Source organism: Vombatus ursinus, unplaced genomic scaffold, assembly GCF_900497805.2.
Source record: "Vombatus ursinus unplaced genomic scaffold, bare-nosed wombat genome assembly UNPS02014769.1, whole genome shotgun sequence".
Classification (NCBI taxonomy): Eukaryota; Metazoa; Chordata; class Mammalia; order Diprotodontia; family Vombatidae; genus Vombatus; species Vombatus ursinus.
This window is the reverse complement of record NW_020954547.1, coordinates 1,867,614-1,881,365: the sequence shown is the minus strand read 5'-3', so window position 1 is coordinate 1,881,365 and position 13,752 is coordinate 1,867,614. Positions and strand designations below refer to the sequence as shown.

General features: G+C 35.4%; 1 protein-coding gene across 2 annotated transcripts in view; it reads left to right on the top strand.

Annotated features, from left to right (window-relative positions):
- LOC114043566 (transmembrane protein 56-like) overlaps positions 1-13,752 on the top strand; it is a 79,581-nt gene that overhangs the window by 14,611 nt on the left and 51,218 nt on the right. For both annotated transcript variants that reach the window (XM_027862624.1, XM_027862625.1), the window contains exons 2-3: positions 11,498-11,577; positions 11,940-12,099. In XM_027862624.1, the coding sequence (XP_027718425.1) occupies positions 11,951-12,099 (149 nt within the window). In that variant the 5' untranslated portion in view covers positions 11,498-11,577; positions 11,940-11,950. The remainder of the gene's footprint in view (positions 1-11,497; positions 11,578-11,939; positions 12,100-13,752) is intronic.

Below are 13,752 nucleotides of genomic sequence, written 5' to 3'. Positions count from 1 at the left end.
GTTCTTTTGCCTGTGGGAATTTAAGCATTTTAAATTTCATTAAAATGCTTAATGGGAGCTTCCCCACTATAAGGTCCAGGCTTTCTCAGGATTCATGGGTAGGTGACCTCATAGGGATTGCTAGTGTGCTCAGAGATGAAGAGGATGCCTTGGTTAGTTTAGTTCGATCCAGCCTTCCGAAACAGATTAGAAGAAAGATGTAATTATCAATGGCTTAAACATTTCCAGAAATTTTGAAACCGAAGAACACTTTATATATGTATAAATACATAAAAAAGTTAGATGATGCAGTTTTTTTATTCTGGATCTGTGATGTTGGTATAGGAAGTTCTTTCCACCAATGTAGATCAATACCTTGTCCCTACTTTATAGTTTTAGGGAATTGCCTGGGGCACTAAAAAATTAAGTGACTTATCCATGGTACTACTATTAGTATATGCATAAGACTTCCTGTTTTCAAGATTGACCTCTCTAGCTAACATAGTTTTTTAAATCTTTTTTCAAAAAAATCTTTAAAAAGAAATCTCTAAAATGATTTTAGAGAACAAAAATCAATGAGTTACGAACTTAAGAATGTATTAGGTTTAATGTGATCTGGATGGAAAATCAAGCAGTATTGACCTAGTGATGTACTAGTTATCATGTGAGGTCATCTTGACCTAGTCAACTCCAAAAAGACTGTTTACCAAAGATTGACTCGAGGTGATTAATTGGCCATAGAAGCTTATGAAAAGCAACTACAAATGCCTAGGGAGATCTTAAACATAATTGGTGGAGGGAATATCCATATATTATATATTAGTTTGTCCATAAAATAGGTTACGTTGAGTTTTTAAACTTAAAACTATAATTTATTCAGGTAATTTATTCATATGATATCACTAATTATTCAGATAATAATTAAGAGTTTTGAAATGTGTAAGTTCCTTGAGGAGGGCAAGGCCTATTTATACTTTTTATTTGTATCTTTGCTCTTAGCGAACTACCTGGCACATATTTGCTTAGTAAATGCTTGTTGAAGCAACCATCAATACAGGATCATTTTTTTAGTGCTGGAAGGGACCTTGGAGCTCAACTAGTCCAACCTCCTCTTTTAATGGGTGGGGAAACTGAGACCCAGAGAAGTTAAGTGACTTGTATGAGGTTACTAATAAATAACTCAGTAAGTCATAGAGCTAAGATTCAAATCTCAGGCAGGTCTTGACTCCAGATGCAGTACTTGTCTGCTTACACATTAAAATAAAACAAAAAAGTTATGTTTTCTGGACTACAGAAGACAATCATTTTCTGAACATAAACACATGTTCAATTTTGCTTTCTGACACTCCCCCCCCTACTTTTGAGGCTTGATTTTTTTTTTTTACCTTTATGGATTTGTGAAAAGTGACATTTTGACCAGCTTGGGACAAATGTATCTATCTATTAATTTTTTTATCTTTGATTAGGAACATGAAACAGATCATTTTTTTTTCATGTACTGTAGAAAATGAAGCAATCCTAATCTGGTAATTAATGGGAGCAGTGAGAGGTTGTACAGAGACTTTGTCATTCCGTGTTTCAGAAAGGATAGATGGAGCAGAATCCCAGCCTACTTTCCTCTGCCAAACATCTGAATGTATTCTAGATTCTGTAATTCGGTAACATTTGAATGTATTCTCCAAATCAGGTCATAATTCATTCTTTGTTTTGTAATTTAGTCAGGTACAATAGTTAGGATGTTATCACCTGTATTTCTGCCACAGAATCTTAGACTCAAGGTATTAGATCAGTATGAACTGATGAAATTCCTACCACTTCTTAATAGTCTTTCATTTTCCTTTTCATTTTAATAAACATGAAGTATTTACTGTCTGTAAGGCCCTGTATGTGCTGGGAGTGGGGGATGATACAAAGACAAATGGGAAATAGTGATCATAAGGAGCTTGTTTTATTTTAGATCTTTTTTTTTTTTTTGTCATTTGAGTCTCAGATAGCTGAAGATACTCTTAAACCATTAGAACTTTTCTCCTTTCAGGTAAAATAAGCTTTGATGTGGTGATTTCTGAAGAATTTGGCTTTATGTGCTTAAGGGACTTCTTCAGTTGAACACAGAAAAAATCCTTAAATACTGTGTTCCTTTTACTTTAGGTTCCTCACGTATTGCTGTTTACTGAAGGGCTTCTTTATTTTCTCATGAACCCAAAGTTAATTGAAACAGTCATTTCCTGCTCCATTGACTTTTACTAGGTGATTTCATTGTCAGTCTTTGATTTTTCTTTTTTGTAACTTAGTTTAATTGATTTGATTTAAATTAAATTAATTCTTATTGCACATAGCTAAAATGTGAATGGCCTTTATTTGTTTTATAAGTTAGCTTCTCAGTCAGTCTTCTGCAAAGAGTCCAACTCATTATGTCATTAAGAAATGAAGTTTAGTCCATACATTCTATTTTTCCCATTGATTTTTAAAAATGTTGTTCTTAACATCACATAGTATCCTAACCTTGGATTACTCCCCAATCTCTTTCTTTAGCCCCTATTCATATGCTGCTAAATAATGCTGGAGAAGATCATGAAACCATGATGCTTCTACCACAGATTTATGTTACATAATCTCAACTGGGCGCTCACTACGTCAAAGCAGTTCTTTTATAATTTCCTAATTGATTCAATATCATACTTGTCCTAGCGACTCTTCCAAATACCTTTGTCTCCTCCATTCTCAAATAATTCTCATTTGATTTGACCTTCCGTACTAGTTAGTTTACATGCCCTTCTCTTCTCTTAACATAGTCACCACCCATTTGGTGTAGGCCATCATCCTCTCATCCCTAGATTATTGCAAAAGCTGCTGGTGGGTCTCTCTGTCTAGTCTATTCCCCAACCTGATCAGTCACTAAACTGTTCTTCTGAAAATGCAAATCTGACCATGTTCTCTCCCACTTTTCCCTTCTCAGTAAACTCCAGAGGTTCCCTATTACCATCAGGATCAAATATAAACTCCTTTGTTTGGTATTTAATACTGTTCGCAACTCAGCATTCCCTATCTTTCTAGATTTGTTGAGGTTTATACCCCATTGAAAAACTCCATGGTCCAACTATAAAGGCCCTAATTATTGTTGTTTACATATGACATTCTATAACCCGCATCTATGCCTATGTCCCATCTGTGGAGTGCCCACCTTCTTCCCCTTTGCTTCATAGAATCTCTAGTTCCCTTTAAGACTCAGCTCAAGCACCACTTAACACGGAAGACCTTTCCCAGTTCCTTCTACCCTCACCCCCAAATGACCTGATCCTGGAATTACTTTCCATTTACATCAAATATATCTTGTATGTTCATAGTTATTTGTACATTGTTTCCCCTGTTGACATGTGATCTCTTTGAGGTCAGGAACAATATTTGTGCCTTTGTATCTATAGTGCTCAGTACAATAGCTGGCAAATAGTAACCACTTAACAAAAGCTTGTTGGTTGACATTCATTTCTAAGTATACCACTCCCTTTGCCCCTCCCCATCAAGCCTGTAAGAAAGATTTGTAAAACGGAAAAAAATGTTCAACAAAACCAACCAACATGTGGACCACAACTAACATCCTATGCAACATTCTACATCTATGAATGAAGGAGGGGAGGGAGGGAGGTACATTTTCTCAAATCTTTTACAAGGCTAAGCTTAATCATAATTACACAATGAAATTTTTATTTAAAAAATCAACAGAACATTTTACTTCCAATCAAATTGCATATTGCTCATTTTTCTTAGGTTATATTTTACTACATGAATATTTAGAGTTGATGAAGTCACAGGCATGGATTTATTATGAACTTTAGGCTTAAGTTATTCATAAGTCAATTGACTAGAAAGCTATTAATTATTTTTTGCGGGGAATATCTTAAACAAAAACACAGAGTATATATTACAGTATTTAAGAAATATGTTGATAACTTGTCTTAACATATCACAAACATTTCCAGAATTCTTCCAATTAAATATCCTCTACAGTATAGGTTCTCCAAAAAGAATTATGACTGATAAAATGTACAACCCTTATACTCTGGTAGTTTTCTGTTTTATAAAAGAAGGGACAGATGTATTTTTTATATGTTACTACCAATGATGTCCAATGTTTAAGTTTTGTTGCTTATTATAGCTATGCCAACATTTTCAGTAATTTTAACCAATTTTTAGCACATTTTAGACCATATATTATATATGTAGCAATATATGATATATTGCTTTTTTGTAAATTTCAGCCAAAAAAATACTTTAAACTCCTTATCTTTAGTGGGACTTAATATAAGCCTACTAGGGTATATCTTCTTTTCTGTTCAAAGCTTCTATAAAAAGCTAGTTGAGGTATTCTCACAGAATTTTTTTTCTTTCCCCCATATATTTCTTTATCCATTTGCTATCTCCTGAACATTATAAAGCTTCATCAATTCTGACTTGCTCAGATGTCATTTTTCCATTTTTGTTTTGACATTAAGGTTTGCTTATAGAATTTGTGCTTGGGAAGTAGCGTGATGTTTATTAGCCTGTTTTCATTGATTTGGCAGTGGCTTTCCTGAAGTCCATATAGAAGCTTACTTTTTTCTTGATTTCTAGGTATCATTTTTACATACAAAAGAAGGAAATGAGAGGGATTTTTTTTTGGTATAGTTACTTATGATATTTGTTTACTTGAAGATGTCCTTTACTTCTGGGCTGAAAATGATGAAAAGCAGCATTTCTTGCATGCTTTCCATTGCAAGCTAGTTAACATATAGAAGATATCCTCCAAGTGTGTAGAAAACACTGTCCAAGAATCTCTGTGGTGATCTAAGTAGTATTTGGAAATGCATATTTCATTTAACAGTTATCTTCAAAGCATAAGTTTCCTCTCTGAATAACTTCTAGTGTAGATGTATTTCCATTCTAAGTTGACTTTACCTTTTTGCTGAGAGGGATTGAGTTAAAGATTTGGAAAAGAAATTCAGCTGAGTGACTTGCTTGCAATAAACTAGCACAGGGCTTGATATATAGTTCTTTGACTCCTAGTAGATTGAGAGAGGTTGAAGATTGAGAGAGGGGAATGATTGTGGAGGTCAACTTCCTGGAGAATGTGGGTGGGTTTGGAATCAAGGGTAAATGCAAAGGGAGTTGGCATTGGCAAAGAGACTAGAAGAAAGGAAGAGAAAGGAGGATTGATGTAAGGGTTTTGGGATATAGGGTGACCTGAAGACAAATGGCTTTAACTTTCTCAGTAAAGTGAGAGTCAATATCCTAAACTGAGAGAGTGGGGGAAAAGGAAGAGGTGGAGATTTGAGGAAAAAAAAGATTTGGCATAGTTTCTGTGACCAAGTGAAATGGAATCAGGAGTAGGAAGGAGTAGGAAGATTGCCTTGTTAAAGTGAGGACCTGTTAGCAAGATTTTGTAACTTTTTCCTGATCCATCCAGCAGCAGGACAGGTTTGGAGAAAGTGCTTGATGAGAGTGATCGAGGACTATGGTTGGGCAGCAGCTGAGTAGCAATAGGACAAAGTGGTGAAGGACTCAGTAACAGAGCTGTGTAGAGTTGAGTTGGCTAATATTCATATTGGGATTGGAAAGGGGGGACAATGAAGTCAAAGCAGAGTTAATGACCTGAGAAAGTACTGAGGATTTGGAAATATTGGAGGTTATGATGAGGGTGATTGTTGGTTTAGGAGTGGTGAGGGATATGAAGCAATAGAATGATAGGAAGTTATGATCATATAGGGAAATTCCAGAGTTTTTGATCAAGGAAATGGAATATTTTGGGGAAGTAGAATGGAAGAATAGGTCCTGGGATTTGAGGAGGTTGAGGAACTTGGTTGGAGGTTAGGGTGGTTGAGGACACCTTAGCATCAGTGTTGAAGGCTACCAGGTTAGGGGCTTTTAGAAGAGAGCAGAACTATGAGCCAGGGGTTGAATTCCTTGAGATGTATCAGAAGGGCCTAGAGTAGGGGTGGGTAACCTGCAGCTTCAAGGCCACATGTGGCCTTCTAGGTCCTTGGGTCCAGCATTTTGACTGAGTCCAAGTTTTACAGAACAAATCCTTTTATTAAGGGGATTTGTTCTGTGAAGTTTGGATTCAGTCAAAGGGCCATACTTGAGAACCTAGAGGGCCACCTGTGGCCTTGAGGCTGCAGTTTTTCCACCCCTGGCTAAAGGTTGGTTGACAACAGCCACCATGCTCTGTGTAAGATACAAAATGTTAATAGAATAAAGCAGCAGAGGTTGCTGAATGATGGAAGAAAATTGGGGGTTGTAGTGTTATATATGGAGCATTCCAACTCTTTTTTCAGGACCAGGATCTTGGGGGTGTGAGGGAAGGTAGATCCAGGGCAAGAGAGGATGGCTTGGGATGCAGTGAGAGCAGAGAAGTGGAAGGACTATGAGAGGAACAAGTCTGTAAGGAAGGGAAGTTTGCTCATCATGGAACAGGAATTACAGCAGCATAGTGGAAGGGGTGGGAAGATTTAAAGTGGGTCACAGGTAAAATAGGTTTAAGAAAGATGATGATGAGACAGTGGGAGGTATGGGATAAGAATAATTTACTTCTTAGTAGCTGGTAAGTAATCCAGAGTTAGGGAGAGTAACCACAGGGGTTCTACATAGGTAGGTGGCAGGGGGTGGCAGGTGAATTGGGACATGCTATCCTCACAGAATGGTGTGGGTGGCAGGTGAATTGGAACGCTGAATTTTCACACAATGGTATTGTGGGTGGCAAGTGAATTGGGACACTCTGGGTCTTCACAGAATAGTGTCCTGGGCAAGGTCAGCAAATATTTCTTGTGCCTACTACATGCCATGTACTGTGCTTAGCACTGGGGATTGATTCAAAGAAAGGAGAATCCCTGCTGTCATGGAGTTTACAGTCCAAGGGGGAAACAACATAAATATAACTATGTGCAAACAAGATATATACAGGGTAAATTGGGAATAATCACAAAGGGAAGGCACTAGCATTAATGGGGTTTTGGATAAGCTTCTTGTGAAGGTGGACCTTTAATTGGCACTTGAAGGAAACGAGGAGATGGAAATGAAGAGGGAGAAAATTCCAGGCACAGGGGACAGCAATTGAAAATACCCAGAGTCACAAGATAGAGGATGTTGTTCAAGGAATGGCAAAGAGACTAGTGACACTGGATCAGAGTACTGTGGGTAGAGTAGGGTGTAAGAAGACAGGAAGGGTAGGAAGGGGCCAGGTTATAAAGAGCTTCAAAAATCAAACAGGGTTTTATACTTGATCCTGGAGGCAGTAGGGAGCCAGTGGAGTTTATTGAGTTGGGAAGAGTGGTGACAGGGTCAGTCCAGCACTTAGGAAGATCATGTTGACAGCTGAGTATATTGAAGTAGGGAGACACTGTTTCCCTGTGTAATCCTTCTGGCTAGGTAGAGATAGGGTGGGTGATTGCAATAGTAGGCGACTCATAGATCTTAGAGCTGGAAGGAGCCTCAAAGGCCATCTACTACCTAAAGGGTTCAACCCTTTATTTTACAGATGAAGAAACTAAGGCCCAGGGATGTTAAGTAACTTGTCCAAGATTATGTAGGGTCAGGGGCAGAATTTGAAGTCCTTTGGCTCCAGAGCCAGTATTCTTTGATCGTTCAGAGACAGAATGTGTTCCATGAAGAGTTTTCAATCTTTTAATCTGCTAGACCTCTTATTTATGATAATTTACTCACTACAGCAGATTTGTTTGTATATGTGTATACACACATATTTAAAAAGCAAAAAAAGGAGACAGTGTACTATTAACAATAATTGAGTTTTGCATATCTCTGTCAGGTTTGCAAAGCATCTTATAAACATTTATCCCATTTGATTCTCCCAACATTCTTTTGAGATAGATTCTCCCAACATTCTTTTGAGATAGATTCTCTCAACATTCTTTTGAGATAGATTCTTGAGGAATTTATCCCCATTTTACATGAGGAAAGTGAGGTTTAGAAAGGTTAAACTATTTGCTCACAGTTTCAGAGTTTAAACCCATGTCTCTTCTGACTGTAAATCTAGCATGTACTGTTTATCTTCTCATCTTATTTTTGTTGAAGAATCTAAACTTTTCATTTAAATTTTACAAACCCTCAGTTAAACAACTAGAAATATACCTATGTAAAAACCCAGATTAAAGAAATAAATTAGGAGGAAATTGTTTCTTCATGTGAATATGTTGTCTTAAAGCAGGGGTTCTTAGCCTTTTTTGAGTAACGAATCCATTTTGTAGTCTGGTAAAACCTTCTCAGAATAATGTTTTTAAATGAATAAAATGAAATACTACTACAGATTTCAAAGGAAATCAATTATTTTAAAATATCATTATCAACATTTTTTTAAAAGGTTAATAGGCTCCAGGATAAGGACCCTTGTCTTAAAGAAATTCCTAATAGGTTTCATGCTAGGGGCCATTTATGTCTAGATCTCCCTTTAGTTTCATTCAGCAGATACAAGCACTGTACTTACATACTAGGAATCCAGAAACAAAACTGACCCTTCCTCTTTAGGGAGGATATGGCTTCTCCATGCATTCCTCAAGGTAGGACATGATAGATTTAAAGGGGAGATCCATTTCATTGGCATCTCTTTCCAAATGTTTTAACTTTTGTTGGGGAGTAAAGAGAAAAAAAATTGAGTGTTAGGGTCCTTGCCAGTGCGATACCAATCAGAAATGCAGTTTAATTCAGCAGACTTTGGGGGGCATTTACTACATGCAAAACACTGTACTGGGAGTTGTGGAAATTACAGTGATGAAGACAATTCCCTGTTCTCATGAAACTTTCAGCCTAGCAGGGAATCTAGCAGATATGTAGACAAATAGATTGCAAAACAGAATGTGACAGGTGCTTGTGAAGTACAAAGTGCTATAAAATTTCAGAGAAATGAAATAATTTTTGGAAGAGGAAGGCTTCATGGAGCTTCCTAAATTGTTTCCACTTCCTAAAGTTCATTCTCCAAACTGTTTTTCAAACAGCTGCCAAAATAATGTTTCTAAAACATATGTATGAACAGATTCAGTGCCCTGCTCAGAAATAATATTTCTTATTACCTAGAAGATAAAATACCAACTCCTTAGCCTTACCTAGCCGTGTCTCCACTAGGTGTCTCCAGCCTTATTTCACACTATTCCCAGTCTACTCTAGTCCATTAGCTCTTCACCACTGTTGTCCTGCATTCTCTTGTCTCCGAGCATTTTCATGGGCTTCCTTGTTATGTGCTGTCTCTGTATTTCTTCTGCCTGTTGAAAACCTTCTTTTCAAGGACTAGCTCATGTCCTGCTTCCTCCATGAGGCCTTCCTTGATCCATCCAACAATGATTTCTCCTTCCTCAAATTTTCTCAGCACTTTCTATTTACTCTTATTCTATTTTATTTTGTTTGCATATGCATATGCATATATATGTATATATGTATGTATGTTGTATTTTCCCTCTTAAAATATAAGTTCCTTGAAGGAGAGTGTCATTTTTCATCTCTATACCCAAAGGTAGAAGGCATTCCTTGCTTGGAACTAAATCTGTGAACTTAGAAAGCTTAGGGTATAGTCAAGGAATAGTAGAAAATGACAGGATATCTTTTGTGGTCAAGATGTGGGCTTGACCTTTCCTATGAATTTGGAAGCAACAGAGTGAATGGACCCAGAATTATAGAATGTGAGTAGGAGGGAATCTAATTGTCATTTAGTCCAGTTGTTGAATAGTAATCCCCTCTACCATATTCTTGATAAATGGTCATCTAGCCTTTACTTGAAGTCTTCCATTGATGAAGAACCCCTGCTTCATGAGGCATCCTATTCCACCTGAATATTTTCCTTACATTGAATTTTAATTTGCCTCACTTCAACTCCTGCAAACTATTCTATTTCTGCCCTCTTGGGTTAAGGAGAACAATTCAATTAAATTTAATAAGCAATTATTAAACACCCACTACGGACAGGGCAGTATGCAAGGTCACTGAGGACAAACAAAATGAGACAAATCCCACCCAAAGGGAGTTTACATTCTCTTTATACACCAAACGAACAGAGCACTAATAATGGGGGGGGGGAGGTGGAGGAGGGTGGGTAGGGGGGGAAGCTAGAACAGTCCTGTTGAGACCTGGGCTGAGCCCTGAACAATTCAAGACTTTGGAGATCTAAGAGGTAGAGATAAGGAGGTGTTGCATGCTAGGTGTAGCTTCTGAAAAGGCAAAAAGGAGGAAGATGAAATGGCACATGTGAAGAGTAGCAGGTAAGGCCAATTGGCATATAATGTATACTTAGTGGAATAACATGGATTAGGACCATAGAATATACAAAGAATATTCTTAATTCCACCAACCATATATTAGTGTGTCTATTGTCCTACATCTTTCTTATGTTGCTTTTCTTTTTGGTCATCTTGGCCAGTCTTAATTACCTTTACTGTATTTCAGATTTTTCATAGGACTACAATGATCAAATGGAGTTCTTGTGCATATTAATGATACTTTCTAAAGGAGATTCAAATAGAATGGCCACATGTAGTTTTAAAAAATCATTAATTGTTTGTAAATCTTTTAAAAATATGAAATATGACATCTAATATAAGGCAGTGTTGTGACTTGGAAAGGAAAAGTTCTTAATGGTGGGTACTTGTCTTCTGTTAGAATAGCTAAATTAAAAGTTTCTACAATAGCTAATGTTATAAGATGTCTGCTTTAAAATATCTCCTTAGTAATGTGTTTTTCATAAGCAAACCAATATGGAACACAATAATGACAGTATATATTAAATTTTAGTAAAAATAAATGAGTAATAAACTTAATGGACTCACACTGCAAAGGATTTTAATATCAGATTTTTAAAGAAACAAAGTACAAAAAATGAATAAGGAAAGAATCATTACAAATACAGGAAAACATTTGTATGGAAAGCAAATTTTCATTATGGTATTCGAGTGGAAGAAGATGAAGTTATGTTATTGCTGAAGTATTCTGTGACTTATTTTCACTGGAGAATTGCCTTCAATAGATGACTTTAACTATAATTTTTCTCATTAGGCAGTGGGAAATTTATATTGATTAATTTTCTTTTCATCTGGGTTCAGCTTTATCAAAGAGAGAGCCCAAAAACTACTTTTCTACTGCGTACCAAAAACATACTTCATTCCATTCTGTGGTCTGAATGTTATTAAAGTTTTTAGGAGTTAAATGACTTTAATATCATATAGAAACATTTTAAATTGTATGTGTTTGTGTGTTATATTCCTTTATCTTCTGATCTAATTTTTATCATCTGAAACAATTTTACCATTTATGAGAGAAAATTACATGGAAAAAATTTTAGGCATGACATTCATATTACTGTAGAATAAATTTAAAATTAAGGTACTACTATGAACAGAATTAGTAATTTTCAAATTAAATATAATTTGTATGTTATATTGATCTCTTGGGTGTTTAATATACATTTTATTTTATATTTAATACATTTTATTGTTAGACATTATTTTTCTTGTTGTTTAAACTCTTTTTTTTTATTGGTTTACACTTGTAGGTGAAGGCTAATTTCTATTCCAATGTGGGAGTATGAATTGAGAGATCAGAAAAGTGCTCAAAGGATAACTGTGGTTGTGGGTGAGTTTTTATAATAATAGCAATTATAAAAATAAAATTAGATAATTTTTAATGTGGCTGTGTTGAAATTGGCCCCTAATGTTTTAACTAACATTAAGAAAATACCATTTAGATATTCTTTTGACTATCTAATATAAATGTGTACGTAAAACTTGACTAACTAGCCAGTAGACATTGAGAAAAACAGTCAAATCCCTTAAATGTCCTGTCGCTTCTTTATGTTTTATTATTGCTCTAAATTATTTAAAATTGTTTCTCAGCATAAAGCCATAGACTTGACTTTAAACATTTAAACTTTAAACAAAAGCTCTTAATTCTAGAAACAGTTCATAGGAGTGATTATCCACTTCCTCTCTTAACAGATTGAAGAAACATGGATTTCTACAGCGTCATTGGCATTGTTTTTACCAGTTTTCTCATGTTTCAACTTCTTTTCCATGTTGTAAGTTCTTGGTTTTCAGCACAAGTAACCTCAGGTTTTAACAAACTAAGCACCCAAAAGAAGATTGAATGGAACTCAAGGTAAAGTTTCTAAAACTAAGTAATATAGGAGAATATTAAGTCACAACTCCCAGAAAACTTGACACCAGACTATAGCCATATGGTCACTTGAAACCAAAATATTTTGAAATATTGTTTTCTTTAGATTTTGTTATATATGCTATAGATTAAACTCAGTTTATTTTTGATCAGATTATATTAAACACATTCCACAAAAACAAAAAGAATCAATTAATATTTATGAAAAGGAAGGAGAAAGTGAATTACATAAATCATGTTAAAATGTTTTCTTCATTGAAAGATGTATAGGAAAGAAAAGTATTTTTTAGTGAGTTTTGGGTTGTTGACTACCTCATTTTTCACGTAAAATATTATGGTTCTAAAGCATCTCAGCTTACTACAGTGCTTTGTACACAGTAGGTACTCAATAGCTACCTTTTCAAATATTCATTTCTTTGTAACTTCAGTTTTTACCATGCTGTCACTACAGGAATATTATGTACTTTGTATTATTTAGATAAAGGTAATACTTAGGATAAAATTATTTCTAAAATTTCCCTTTTTGGGGGCATGGGAAAGAGGGCAGCAGAAAATTACCATTTGATATTAAGTTCGAAGAATATTTGCCAAAAGTCCAAGTTCTTCTGAGAGAACAGTTAAGTATTTGAGCTGAAGCTTTGATCTTTATTCTGATTAGAGATCAAAAACTTCTAGTCTGTATTCATTATCTTTCCTTACAACTGCTTTGGTTCATGCTGTGAAAAACACATATCTTTAAAAAAGAGTTATAGTTTATTCAGGCATTTCATACATGCCGTGTGTATGGAATAAGCATTTTTTTGTGTCTGGTAGAACAACAATTAAAGGCAGAATTTGCTTTCTTTCAGAATTATAAGTTAGAGTTAAAATATTTTTTATGCATAGATTTATAGAATGGGGATATTGCTTCTCTTATCCTCCCTACCACTCCCCCCCCACCAAAAAAAAAAGGAAAGAAAAGTGAAGGTCTCTTAAAATTGACTACTAGGCAATGGCGGCATTTTTTGAGAGATGTTTTAATAAAAATAAATATCAGATCAAATAATGCATATATATATATATCAAGTAAAAATTTCAAATGCAAATAAAGAATAGTGTTGGGTATATTAACGCAGCAAACATCAAAGACTGATGAATTCACACAGCTATCTCAGTAGAAATGAAGAACATCAAAGAACTAAATAAATTGAAACATTGTTGCAAAGAATAAATATCTGAACATTTTTTAGTGAAAGCATGGTTAAATTGAGCAAACCCTTGCTTGTATATCTACCTTTTACCCTCAAATGTGTTCTGTTTTTTCATCTTAGTGACTGATGGTTGTGTTATTTTGGCTGATAACTTAATTTCTTTGCATCTCTGTTGTGTTCCTGTAGCATGTGGGTGATACTCCATCTACCTCATAAGTAGTTATGAGGAACACACTTTGTTAACCTTAAAGGCAACAAGCATTTATTAAGCACCTACTGTATATCAGGCACTGTGCTAAGTGCTGGATTAAATATGTTCATATTATTGTTCAGCACATATTAAGCTTACCCTGTACAGACCATTATGTGTGCTTTTGGGGGAAGAAAAGATGTGAATTTTAAGTAAGACAGGTTCTTCTTGCCTTTGTGTCTGGAATGCATTTCC